Raw genomic sequence first — 14234 nt, 5'->3', positions numbered from 1 at the left:
CACACACACACACACACACACACACGCCAGCCTTACAGCAGCCCCAGAAAGGCAATGCTTCCCACCCCGAAAGTCAGGTGCACAGAACACCTGCGGGAACAAGGCTGAGTGAGATGGCCTGGTAGGTCCTCGATGAAACAGAAGCTCCATCACTGTATACCAGCCAGGCATTTCTCCTTGGATTCCTCTCTTCCCTGGTCCCCTTTCTTTTCTTCCTTTCTTTTTTTAAAAAATTTTATGTATTTATTTGAGAGACAGAGATCACAAGCAGGCAGAGAGGCAGGCGGGGGATGGGGGAGCAGGCTCTCCGCTGAGCAGAGCCTGATGCAGGGCTCGATCCCAGGACCCTGAGATCATGACCCAAGCCAAAGGCAGAGGCTTAACCCGCTGAGCCACCCAGGTGCCCCCGGTCCCCTATCTTAATCTTTGATTCCCAAGAGCATTTATAACCTAGCTTCCCAACTCGGTGCCTCATCCCATCTCTCTTCTTCAGTACCTGGGTGCAAACCCACAAGGCTCTGTGTGAACATGGGTCAAAACTCTTGACACCCACCAGAACCGGGTGCGTAAAATGCATGCGTGAAGCTAATGGAGTGTAAGAAAAGTCAGGGGCAATGGCCACCTTTTCAGCATCACCCGGGCCCGGGTCCAACATGGCCACACTTCGTGATTCTCCAAGAGAAGACAAGTCACTGGATGTTCACGGAATTCTTTCCGATTTCCAATTTCCGTCCAGCAGGTGACCTCCACTATGTCTGCATCTCTTCAGGACAACTCAGCAGGATCTGGAAGGTTCTGCTCCTGCCCTGACTAGCGCACACAGAGGCGTGATAACACCACTGCCCTCCAGATTCGGTCATCGTGAATCAGGACTGTATTTTCAAGAATTCAAGCCAAGCAAACATCATGCCTTACAGGGACACAACTCACACCCATCTTGTACTTTTTTTGAGCCTTTAATGATAGAATATTAGTCAAGCGAATGACTGGTGGAGATTCCGCCAACCGACACGGTTGGGTTGACCTGCTTTGGACAGATGAGCCACTGAACCTGCTAGGTCACAGGGTTTGGGGAGGGGACATAGTAAGTCTATATGGGCACTCGCTTCCTAACCAAAGTGAAGGCAAGTCTGGGAGTCCCAGTCTACCAACCTCCAGAGAAGAACAACACGGAAGTGGAAACCTTACGACTTCTTGCCATATCCAAGGCCTGAACTATTTCACTAGCTCTAAGTTCCCCAAAGATAAGGACGGTGTTTATGCCAACTAGATGTCTGAGTGCTCTACAGAATGGGAGAATGAAAAGAGTGTAAGGCCCAAATGCTGACTGAACCATAGCTAGGAGGAAAGTTGAAATGAGAGGCCATAGTTTTTTTTTTAAATAATTTATTTATTATTTATCTGACAGAGACAAGCGAGAGAGGGAACACAAACAGGGGGAGTGGGAGAGGGAGAAGCAGGCTTCCCGCTGAGCAGGGGGCCCCATGTGGGGCTCCATCCCAGGACCCTGGGATCATGACCTGAGCTGAAGGCAGAGGCTTAACCGACTGAGCCACCCAGGCGCCCCCATAGGGTTTTTGCTTTTTTTTTTTTTAAATGCCAAAAATGCTAGGGCGCCTGGGTAGCTCGGTCCATTAAGCATCTGCCTTTGGCTCAGGTCATGATCCCTGAGTCCCCGTCTCCAGCTCCCAGCTCAGCAGGGGAGCCTGCTTCTTCCTGTCCCTCTGCCTCTCCCCCTGCTCATATGCTCTTGCTCTCTCTCTCTCTCAAAAAAATAAAATCTTAAAAAAATAAAAAGGCGGGGCACCTGGGTGGCTCAGTGGGTTAAAGCCTCTGCCTTCGGCTCGGGTCATGATCCTAGGGTTCCGGGATGGAGCCCCGCATCGGGCTCTCTGCTCCGCAGGGAGCCTGCTTCCTCCTCTCTCTCTGCCTGCCTCTCTGCCTACTTGTCATCTCTCTGTCAAATAAATAAATAAAATCTTTAAAAAAATAATAAATAAAAAGGCAAAAATGCTGAGATTGAAAAAAATTTTCTTGAGCTTTTGACTCAAAAGCTTTGAAATGAAAAGCTCTGCCACGATATCCTGTTTTATAACAGGATCAGAAGAAAGATGAGAAAACCTCCACGAGTCAGTTACCTTGACGACACTGAAGGATGGAAAAAAGCGTTCGCCGGGTTGAAGGGTCTTCCTCCACAGTTTCGTGCTCAATCTGCATGCTGTCACCATAAAAATGACAGATCTGTCTTTAAGGAGTTCCTCCTCGAGATTCTACCTTAACAATAGTAGTTTATGGTGATACAGCTTCTAACCTTGGGACTATAATATGTGTTTACTTGTTTGAAGAAAACGGTATCTCGGTAAAAGAAAATGGGATTTAAATTTACTCTTCAGCTTCATAATATCTGACCCACTGACAATGCCCTCATCAATTTATTGTCTCCTTGCAAGTCTAAAAAAAGGTGGTAGCCATTAGAAAATACTTAAAACGAGAAAGCAAACCTTCTCACTCTTTCCAAAATAACACATTTGGAACTATTAGGTCTGTGATATCTTTCAACAAGCTCCCTAGGTGCTTCTAAGGCCCACCAGAGTTTGGGAACCGGGCAGAAGGAATCCCCAGCGAAGACATCACATGACTGTCTTCACTGTGATATAATTTACATACCATAAAATTCCCTCTAAAAGCACATAATGAGTGGTTTTTAGTCTATTCACAGAATTACACAAATATCACCCACGACCTACATTTAGAACATTTTCATCATCTCAAAATGAAACGCCATACCCCTTAGGAGCCACTAACACTCTCCCCTCTCCCTGTTCCTAGAAACCACAAATCTACTTTCTGTGTCGATGGCTTTTTCGCCTGTTGTGGGTATCTCGTGTAAATGGAATCATACAGTATGTGGTTTTATGCGTCTGGCTTCTTGCACTTTGCATGATATTTTCAAAGTCATCCTTGTCGCGGTAAGTATCTGCTCGTACTTTGTTCCTCTTTATGTCTCAGTAATCTCCCACTGTAGGGTCCAGCGTATTTTTATGCATCTACTTATGATGCGATAGACACTTGGGTTGTTTCTGGACACCATGAAGAACATCACTACGAACATTCCCGTATAGGTTTTCGTGTGCAGGTCTAAAATTCTCTTGGGTACGTATCTAGGAGTGGAATTGCTGGGTCCAACCCACACTTTCCTTTCTAGTTCCACTTCCCCATCGGAACGATTTGCTGCTCATTGGCGACCCCACCAAACAGCCCACACTGTTGTTGGTAAGTAGCCTTTTCAGAGTAACTCAACTTCCGAGAATATGGCAAACAATAAATTTCCTTTTGTCTCCTTGGTCTTTTTTACTTTTATGGGTCTTCCAGGTACTGCCAACATGCATGACTCCCTCGGCATCTGCCAAAATTCCAAGAGATTGCCAGTTTTGAGAACAGCGGAGGTACAAGGAATGTGTCGTGCACATTAAGTGTGACCTTAATGTTGCAAATTAAAACGGATTCTCTGCAAGAAAAAGCGAAACCCACATAGGAGCAGATGAATAGTAAGCATGGAGGTCTAACAGCTTTGTACCAGAGTCTGTTAAATAAAAATTAATAAAGCCAAAATAAGAAACATGTATGAACACACACACACACACACACACACACACACACATGTATGCCGAGCTACCTCGATCAACTAACTGTGCCAAACAAAAGCATCTTTCTTGTCTCACATTTGTTCAACACAGATGGGCAGAAAAAACCAGATAGATGCTTCTGAGCGTAGAAGTTTCTCAGGGCAACCTTTATCAACAGGGAATTATTAGGGCCGTTCTATCCAGGGAGCTGGAAAAGTATCCAATTATATGGAACAAAGAAAAGCTCAAAGAATGCTTTAGAAAGTGTTCTACTGGAAAAGTTATCCAGAAACTCACATTAGCTCCTGGTGTAATAAAGTTAAATGGAAACCTACTTGTTTAAAGAAAAATTAAAATAAGAAATCAAGAGAAGTACTGGCTATTTGGGAAATGACTTCAAAAGCTGAAATCCCAGTATACTCCTCCAAGCTTCCTTCATAAGCATAATAAAACCTTTATACATATGGATGCTTTATAAAAGTGCTGAAAACAGCTGCCAGTTCCCCTGGGTTTCAGTTGAGGGTCTAATAAGATACTTGTGTTTTCCTTAAAAATAAATGTCATTTGGGATTTTTTTTCCTGCTAATTCGTGAATTCAGTTATCCTTATTGCAAATTACCCTATGCCCATTCTCCTGAATACTGAGGCAATGAAAAAAAAAAGTATGGAATGATGGGATCCAGGCATAGCCTAGTCTATGAATAAGCCAGGTAACTTGGATCAAGATCCTATACCACATCGTAGTGGGGATGGGTCAGCACTCCACTTCCTCTATTAAACCAGAGATCATCCAACTTTTCCTTTCAAGGGCTAGATAGTAAATACTCTGGCTTTGTGACCACTTTGCCTTGTCTCTACTTTGCCATCATAGTGAGAAAGCAGCCTTAGACAACAGGTAAACAAAAAAATATGGCCATGTTCAATAAAACTTTATTGACAAAAATTGGTGGCAAGCTGAATTTGACCCTAGGGCCCTAGTTTGCTGACCCCTATGTGGGATGACTTAGAAGGTCCTCCCTAGGAGTAAAAGTCATTGGCCAATGAAACTCTGTAAACACTTGAGCCATTACAATTTGACACAACAAGAGTTACACGTACACTACAAACTCAGTGCTTTAAGAATCCACGCACTGGGACAAAGACCTTGGGCTCCTTCTCACGTTCCCATTAACTGCATCCTTGTATTTTGGTTGATGTCTCACCCATCCTCCACTGACCATCCAACCTAGGGCTTGGATGAAGCATCTCTCTGGTTGCTGGAGTCAGGCTTTCTGGGGGCCAGATGATAAAACCCAAAAGGGTGGAAGAAATAGCTCTCCAAGTGGGAGAGGCTTGGTCAAAGGGAAATAGGAGATGAGAGAGAGGTGAGCAGATCAGACATGTCGGCTCTCCCATGGCCTACTCAAAGGCATGGCTCTTCTCTGTAACCCTTCCAGAGAAGTGAACACACTTGCTAGGTGAGACCCACACAGACCTGTTGGAGCTCTCTGCAGTTCACTATTAACACTAGCCAGCATCACGTGACATCCTCCGTCTCTTAACCACTCTCACTGCTCTGGGCTTATACAGCCTAAATGAAGTATTAATACTTCATCCTTGCCTCAGGCTCTGCTTTCTAGAGAAACAGAGCTAAGACATCCCCCTCAAGTGATCTTCTTCCTTTGAAAATGAAAAACATAAATAAACGAAGCTAGTGGATTTAAAGTGTACAACACTAATACATAAGGGATAAAATATGACTCATACATTACACAAAACTAACCTTGGCCTTCATTACTGGCTTGAAATACCCCTTCAACGTCCAAATGGTAAAATATATCCTAGGGGCACCTGGGTGGCTCAGTCAGTTAAGCATCTGCCTTCCGCACAGGTCATGATCCCAGGGTCCTGAAATCGAGTCCCACATCGGGCTCCTTGCTCAGCAGGGAGCCTGCTTCTCCCTCTCCTGCTCCCCAACTTGTGCTGCATCTCCCTCCCTCTTTCTTTCAAATGAAATCTTTAAAAATAAATAAATAAATAATTAATTAAATCCTAAGTGGTATCTAAAGTCAGCACCTCTCCAAAAAGAGGACCTGAATACCTATGACCATTTCACTGCTAAGTGATCACATGTGCATTTCTGGCCTTCCAGTTATCAGTGGAACTAAACAACACCGAGCCCCATCTCTTGAAATGCAACTACCTATTGTGCAAATAAGAGGTCCCCACTTAACACTAACTTAGGTCCCTGAAAACGGTAGGATATTAGCAACAGCTCAATATCCAGAAACCAGACACAACCCCATTTCTGGCAATAGCCAAGTTTTGGTAGGAATATAGCACAAGCCTGTCCCAATACCAGAACCCCTGGGGCTCCTGGGCCCCAAGCTCAGGGTCCCCTTGCATGACAAAACACCCTGGAGGGACATAATTATGGAGGGATAAGGAGAGTTGGGGACTTCCCAGAGTCTCTTAAAGCCTGCTTTGATGGCCTTGCTGAGTTTACACAAAAACAACAGCACTATTGCATTAACTTACCCACTGGAACTTCCTGTTAGCTATCTGGCCCAACACTATTTAATCTTTTCTCCTCTGCCTTTCATGATATTGCCTTACTTCTGGATTCTTACCTCTGACAATTATTTCAAAGTCTCCTTCACCCCTCCCTTAAACGCTTTTCTGCAGGGCTCTCTCCTGCATGTTCGTCATGGGTGATCTCCTGCATTTCAAGGCCTTGTTTCTCCGTTGATGAAATGAAGAATTCTGGGCTGCCATGTGTGGTTGTATAGGTTGGTCACTGTTCAATGGTGCCAGGCCAAGGGGGCAAATAGGGGTGAAATCCATTCTGCTCTCCGTGTGCCAAGCCAGGTACCCACAGGGCTCCCCAGATTCTCATCTCTAGCTCAGGTGTCCCCTGAGTCATAGACATCTGGTCCAAGCAAGGCTGGCCACCTCTTCCTTAATAGCCTCCAAGGAACCGCACATGCAACACGGATCCATGTCACCGCCTCCAAACTCTTCCTCCCTCGCGTCCCTGGCTCTCAGTGCAGGGCTCCATCACACAAAGCAGAAAGCTCAGAAGAACCTGAGCATTCTCCTTCCCCGACCCGCCATCTCCTGTCTGACGGACTCCATCCCCTCCTCCCCAGCCACAGCTGTGCATGAGGAGCTGACCTCATTACTTCTCTTCTCATTTCATCTGTCCAGCCCATGCTTACCAGTCCCTAAATCCTTCACTCTGCTCCAAAAGCAATCTTGCCACAGTATTTTGCTCATGTCAGGCCACTACTTTGATTCCCTTCAGAGCTTTCTGCTGCCCAGAGGACAAAGTCCTGGCTCCTTAGAGTGCCTTGTGGGGTCACCTGTGGGTCAGATCTCTAACTCCCTCTCACGGTTTTGCTCCTTGCTCACGCCAAACATGTCACTGTTCCCTTGCTGTCTGGCCTTTGCTGCACAGGAACCTCTATGTGGAATCCCTGAGTCAAGGGCCCCTCTTCCAAGATGTGTCTGACACCCGGTAAAGCTGCTGGCCCTCTTCTTCAAGCCCCCAGATGTCCACACTAACACCCGCAATGCTTGTTGGCCTCTGGGTTTCTCAGACTCCTCGAGGACGACAGTGTTTCAAGACCGAGCCCACCTCCCATTTGACTTTGCGCCCCTATAGCCCTGCACAGCAGCCAGCACGGAGACCATCCCCATCCATAAAATCCTAAATGGATCTGAAAATAGGCAGATTAGCCAGAGCAAGGTACTACAAGTGTAACCTGGGCTTTAAACTAGTTATATCTGTATGTGGCTTAGAAACGGGGACAGAACAATTATAGTGCCCAAGCGTTCTGCGAAGAGACCAGGGATTAAGGGACATGAGAAGCATCTGGAAGAGAGGGAGATGGACAGGAAGATGGAGAGGAATGATGCGCGGCGGCTGGAGCAGGGTGCTTGGCCTTGGCCTGGGTCACAGGGCAGGGGAGGCCCCAGAGGTGGAGCGGAAAGGAAAGTGGATATGGCTAGCCCAGCCAGGCGGAGACACATACTCATATGACCCGAGGAGTCAGGAGGTCACAGAGGCACAGCAAGAGGACAGCAAGCACCTGCTCTCATAGGCACTTCCCTGCCCAAAGGGGGTCAGGTCCAAAAATGTAAACAGCAGCCCACAGCCATGCAAAACAGGTCTAAGAAAACCATCCAGGGGAGAATCAGAAAGACGGCCCTTAGGCTAAGGAACAAAATCTTTAATATTTGGGGTCCACACAATCCTTCCTAGCACTGACTGGCTTTGCCTTCAGAAAAGCATTTCCCATCCTCAACCCCTTCCTCAGTCCTCGCCATCTTAGCTGCAGGGTGTCCCCTCCTCCAAGAAGCCTTCCTTGATCTCCCTGGGGTTTCCCAGGAACACACTCTCAAAACACCCGGGACTTCTCCTTCACAGCCCTGCTCATAAGGGTAATCAAATATATACTCATTTAAAATCTGCTTCCAATGTGAGGAAGATAAGCTCTTTGAGGGGAGGAACGCTTCTCGATCATTATTATAATATCCCCAGCATCCAAAAGTCTACCTGGGACTTGGGTGAGGCCCAGTAAGTGTCTGTTGAATGAATGAGCCAATCAATCCAACAGATAAGGATGAATCAATAAGTGAATAAAAGTTCCCTGTGTCTAGAATGTAGGACCAAGGGAGCCAGGATGATTGTGAGCATATCAGAGAAGGTGGGGAAGCGAAAAGAGGGCCAGTCCTACCAGAGATAACAGAGATCCCAGGGTAGGAGTCAGTAGCTTGAGGGTCCCTCTGCACCCCCCCGCCCACCGCTTACCACATAGCCCGTGAACTCCTGAATTAAGATCGTCTTAAGTGCTTGAAAAAGAGGGGGATGCCCAGGCAGCTCAGTCAGTTAAGTGTCTGCCTTTGGCTCAGGTCACAGTCCCAGGGTCCTAGGATCCAGCCCTGTTGTTGGGCTCCCTGCTCAACGAGAAGTCTGCTTCTCCCTCTGCCTCTCCTCCTCCCTCCCCTGGCTTGTGTTCTCCTCCCGCCCCCCTCTCTCATGCTCTCTCAAATAAATAAGTAAAATTTTTTTAAAAAGTCCTTGAGAAAGAATCAAAAGAATGTTTCGTAATATGCAAAACCAGGGATTTTTACTTTTTTTTGGGGTACACACTGAGTTTTTTTTAAACCAAGAGTATACCACTCTCTAATTAATAAAATATACTCGTTTAAATCTGCTTCCAATGTGGGGAACTAAGCTCTTTGAGGGGAGGGACACTTCTCCATCATTACTGTGATATCCACAGCATCCAACAAAATAAATAAAATCTTAAAAAAAAGTCCTTGAAAAGGAATCAAAAGAATAATGTTTCGTAACATACAAAACCAGGGATTTTTACTTTCTTTTTTTTTTTTTTTGGTACACACTGAGTTTTTTTTAACTAAGAATATACCACTGTCTAATTAAAAAAAAATAAAGACAAAAATGCAGATTTTAGAAAACCTCTTTTACCACTCCCCCACCTCCAGCCCCTCTGCAACAGAGTGGCTAATTCCGGACGAGAAGGGGCCCAAAGCCTTGCTGATCTCAGGATCATATGGTCCAATTTCTGCATTTCACAGATGGGAGCTGTGCCTATAGACGCTTTGCCTCCGAAACTTCAAAGCCCGGTAACAGTGCAAAGCTACTTGTGTGTTTGTTTTGAGGAAGTTTAAGATGCGAATGACCAGAAATAGTCCCACTTCTCTTTTCCTAGAAACCCCAGTTACCTCTTCGGCAGGAACACGCCCCCTCGAGCCCCAGGGGACGGGAACGAGCCAGCCACCCCGAGAGGGCAGCTGCCGGCTGCTTTCTGGGCCGTTCCCTCTAAAGAGCAGCTGGCCTTCCAGGTACCAGGACACCCCCCAGGGGTGCAGGCCTGTCATCATCAGCCCCACTTAGGGTCCCCCTGGGTAGGCGGAGGTGACCGTTAAGTCAGGTGGGTGTTGACAAGGGAAGTGAGGGGGCCAAGGCTGAGTCAACACGTGAACGGGATTGTATTTCACATCCTGCCTCCGCACACAGATCTGTGATGCCCCCCGACATCTAACCTTCAGTGTTTCCATCCTCCAGGAGGCAGGAAGGTCAAAGACAGAGCTCTCTTAGCGACGTGGGCTCTGCCCTCCCAAGACCACCTTGTTAGAGAACGTGCCACGCCTTCCTCTATAAACCTTCTCCAGCCTTCTCGCAGACCACTCGAGAGCCCACCTGTTGGAGTCCTGGAGCCCCCACGAAGGCCCAGGAAGCCCACAGTCCCTGGGGACAAGGAGGTGGGGTCCTAACTCAACTCAGAAATGCACAAGGGACCTGCGTTATCTATTAGAACAAATATCCCTGAGCAGCCCCAGCATTTCCCAAAGAACCTTCCAAGAAATGCCAGCCAGTGAGCTACTCTGGGGAAAAGGAAGCGATGCGTGCTGAAGTTAGGAAACGCCTCACTTCTGACCCTCTTCCGGGAGCGTCTGTCTCATTGGTACATTCCATGTTCCGGATTGTCACGCAGTAGCTAAACCTGGTTGACCTGACTCCAACCCGCTGCCGACTAGAGAAACCTTTTGAAATCCCGGTGCAGAAAACAGCCCTACACCGTGAGGCTGGGCTCAACGGAGATGCCCGGGGCGGCGGTGACTTTCCAGGGAGGACCCCCGACCCTGAAGGGTGGGTTTCCCAGGCCACCGCGGACCCCCACCACCCAGCACCGCAGGGGAAAGCCAGAACCCGCCACAGCCTCCGAGGCCGGTTTCCGAGGCAAACGACTAGCCGCTGGGAGAGGCAAGAGGGACACAGAAACGCGGGGGCCCGTGACACGCTCCCCAGCGCGAGGACTCACCGTTGGTGGCCGTGTGGACATAGTAGCGCCGGCCCTGGGGGGACAAGTAACTCTGCCAGCCAGGTGGAAGGACGACAGTGTGGCTTTCCTCTCCGGGCGGAGGGGGGACCATTCCAGGCTTCTGTGGAAGAGGAAAGGAAAGGTCACACATGCCGGGCATTTCGGCGACTGGGTTTCAACCAGTTTGGGACCAGGAAGTTGGAGGCAGGGGAAGTCACTTTGGAAGAGCTACTGCTGGGGGGACGGGAAGACAGGGGGACAGGAGGTAGCCCGCTGGCCTCCCTGGGGGGAGGAGGTCACAGGCCACACAGGTGGGATTTGAGGGCTTGCCTGAGCGTGCCACTGCGGAAGGGACAGCTTCCCAAAGAGGACAGTTAGCAGAGCTGACCTTCTCCCCGGACAGCCCCCTGCACGGCACTCGCCGGGCAGGCTGCAGGGGCCCCCGTCTTCTGCGCATGCCCACTGTGGAATCCAAAGCCTGAACCCCCAGGACCACCACAGACAGCAGCAGACGAGGCAGCCCAGCCCAGGGCCTGCTGGGCAAACCCACCAGAACTTAACACAAGTCTCAGCCAGTCTCCTTTTTTTCTTTAAGATTTTATTTATATATTTGAAAGAGAGAGAGAGAGAGAGAGAGAGAGCATGAGAGGGAGTGTTAGAGGGAGAAGCAGACTCCCCATTGAGCAGGAACCCTGATACAGGACTCGATCCTGGGACTCCAGGATCATGACCTGAGTCGAAGGCAGATGCTTAACCAACTGAGCCACTCAGGTGCCCTGATTTCATCTTTTGCCCACAGAGAACAGTACTCTTCTTCTTCTTCTTTTTTTCTTAAAAGATTTGATTTATTTATTTGACAGAGAGATCACAAGTAGGCAGAGAGGCAGGCAGAGAGAGAGGGAAGCAGGCTCCCCACTGAGCAGAGAGCCCGATTCAGGGCTCGATCCCAGGACCCTGGGATCATGACCTGTGCCGAAAGCAGAGGCTTAAACCCACTGAGCCACCCAGATGCCCAGAGAACAGTACTCTTTCTAAAAATACAAATCAGAGAAAAAAACATATATACATAAGAGAGAGAAAGCAGGTGAACCCAAGATCCAAGAGAGGTGACTTCTGGCAGTCGCATGATGGGCAAATTTTTCTCCTCTCCTTTTTACTTCTCTCTTGCATCTAAATGTCCCTCAAACAACAAAAATAAGCGGTGAGCTAAAGAACATTTAAAAATAAGGAAAAAGGGTCCAAATTAGTCCACGCGGCGGCTGTGCCTTCTGAAGATAGTTAAGTGGATTCAACCACGCAGGGAGAGGGGCCATGAATTTCTCAGCAAAGCTGGGCTCTGTTCAGATGCATTAAAAGCAAATCTGCTTCTCAGTGTCCTCAGCCCCGCTCCGTCCTGCCTGCCAAGGCACTTGTGGTCACTGAGGACGGCTACTTAGAAAAACCAGCTAAATATTTGAAGCAAGCAGTACGGACAGTGGCTCTCAGCCTGCCCTGTCCTCCTATTGTCTGAAGGTTGCAAAACCAGCTACTTCTGCCTGTGGCACAGCCTCACCAGGGATTGGGTCCCTCCTAGACGCTCCCGGGACACGGGGGAACCACAGCCTCCCTGTGGCCAGTGTGGTTCACGGCTGTTAACCCGCAGTATCAGTATGGAAGGTGGTCTTTCAACTACTGAGCACTGGACGCCAACCAGGAGATCGTCTCACCAACAGAGCACGTGCGCTGAGCCCAAATCCACACCTGAGCGTGTCCACCTGGGCCTCCAGACATCTGCTCTGGCATCTTCCAGATTGCAAGGTGGTCCAAATATCACACGCACACAGGGTCTCACGATGAGTAGTGTGCGTGCGCGTAGGAAGCATCCCCCACACAGGAGAGGTTTATCTTGGCTGAGTGGGGCTGGGGGTCACACAAGAATAGGGAGGTTAGGAGATTTAAGTTAAGAGACGAATATTCTAGAACCAGAGGGTACGAAGCCTGGCCGCTTCTGCTAGAGTCAATGTCTTCGAGCATCCAAGATGGGAAGGCTACATTGGTGCTTCTCCCAGCAGCCGGGGACGAAACGGGAAATTGTTAAAGGGTATTAAGCAAGGGCCGGAAACGGACGCGGCCGGAAATAGGGTACAGAGGGGAGAGGGACCCAGGAGCACCGTGGAAACAGCCCTCTGGCCTGGGCCTCAATACTGACTCAGTCCCTGAGCGGACACATGATAGGAAAGTGACTCAGCCGACTGCCTTTTTCCATGTGTCTACACAACAGAGGAGGAAGAGGACATGAGCCCTGTTGCGGAAGGCTCCTAGGAGCGCACCTGTCACCAGGAACGCTCCGTGACAGCGGGAGGGGGTGTGTTTAAGAGCCCAGCGAGACAAGGCTTCATACAGCCTCTGCCCCCCAAAGAGGGGAAGGTCGGGGGCCCTGCACCCCAGCCTGCTCGACCACGCTTAAAACCAGTAACTGCCACTTCTCCCCAGGCCTCTGTTTCCAAAACTCTGCAACTCAGCTAGCAAGCACACACCTGCTGGGGAGGGAACGCGTTCGGAGGTTGACCAGTTGGATCTGCAGAGAAACCTGGGTAGGCGGCGAGGAGACCATTATCCAAGCGGGGCTGGCTGAGGGAGCGGACTGAACTTCCGACCCTCCACGCCCCACCTGGGACAGAGCAAACGGGCACCTGCCCTGCCTCCACGGTGCTTTCCTCTTAAAAACGACTCTAGGGGGTTTATGTAACTCTGGGGGCTCAGAACAAGCTCTGGTTTGCATTGGAGGATACTGATGACCAAGGAGGCACTGTGACCACCCACCCTGAGGTCTCGCCCATCTAGGAAATGCTGGACCCTCCAAGCCCAACCTTCCTGAAGGTGGCTGCGGGGGAGGGATCTCTGCTACTGAGCCAGGAGGGGCCAAGTGGCGCTAGAAAAGGGACAGAGGGGACAAGGGCACCAGGGACAAATCAGCCTACTTCCTAATTTGGCTAATGTACCCAAGGCCATCCCCTCTTCCCTCTCCAGCCTCCAGCATGACCTCGGCTCCCTGCTCTGCCTGTCACCTGCCTGTGCTCTGTCCCCATCCCCCGAGGCCGCCACAGTTCCCTTGCCTTTGGTCTCTCCCAGAAATAAGTGCCCCTAGTTGGTGGCCCGAGACACATCCAGAGTGGAAAGACTCGGAGACCCTTGGGAACATACCCAAGAGAACTGAAAACGGCACCGAAACACTTGTGACTCCACGTTCGCAGCAGCGTTATCCATAAGGGCCAAAAGACAGACACAGCCCAAGGGTCGATCAACTGATGAGGGGGTCAACAAAACGCTGTGCGTCCAGAGAAATACCCAGCCGTCGAAAGGAAAGAGGTTCTGCTCCATGTTACCACGTGAATGAGCCTTGAAGCCACGCGTACAATTCCATTTGTACAAAATGCCCGGAAGAGGGAAATCCACAGAAACGGAAAACAGATGAGTGGGGTCTCCAGGGGCTGGGGGTGGGGGGGAAGGGGAGGACAGGTCCAGGGGTTCCTCTTTGGGGTCGATATAAATGTTGCGCCGTAGTATGAAGGTATAAATATCACTCGTGATATATTTTATGTCACGTGTATTTCACAACTTCTTAAAAAAGACATCGTTTTTAAGCTGCAAGGGAGCAGAAATTAAGACTCTCCACCTGCAGCAGGCTCTCTTACTGAAAAGGCACAAAGCACCCACATGACCTCATCGCTCATGGTCATGGGGGGACTGGCCTCCTGGGAGAGCTGCCCCTCCCAGCCATCAAGACAACGCAGCATGA

General features: G+C 49.3%; 1 protein-coding gene across 6 annotated transcripts in view; it reads right to left on the bottom strand.

Annotated features, from left to right (window-relative positions):
• GAS7 (growth arrest specific 7) overlaps positions 1–14234 on the bottom strand; it is a 200515-nt gene that overhangs the window by 71741 nt on the left and 114540 nt on the right. For all 6 annotated transcript variants that reach the window (XM_045984789.1, XM_045984794.1, XM_045984791.1 and 3 more), the window contains exon 2: positions 10457–10577. In XM_045984789.1, coding sequence (XP_045840745.1) covers positions 10457–10577 — 121 coding nt within the window. The remainder of the gene's footprint in view (positions 1–10456; positions 10578–14234) is intronic.

Source organism: Meles meles, chromosome 18 (assembly GCF_922984935.1).
Source record: "Meles meles chromosome 18, mMelMel3.1 paternal haplotype, whole genome shotgun sequence".
Classification (NCBI taxonomy): Eukaryota; Metazoa; Chordata; class Mammalia; order Carnivora; family Mustelidae; genus Meles; species Meles meles.
The sequence above is the reverse complement of the archived record's forward strand: the minus strand, read 5'-3'. Positions and strand labels throughout refer to the sequence as shown.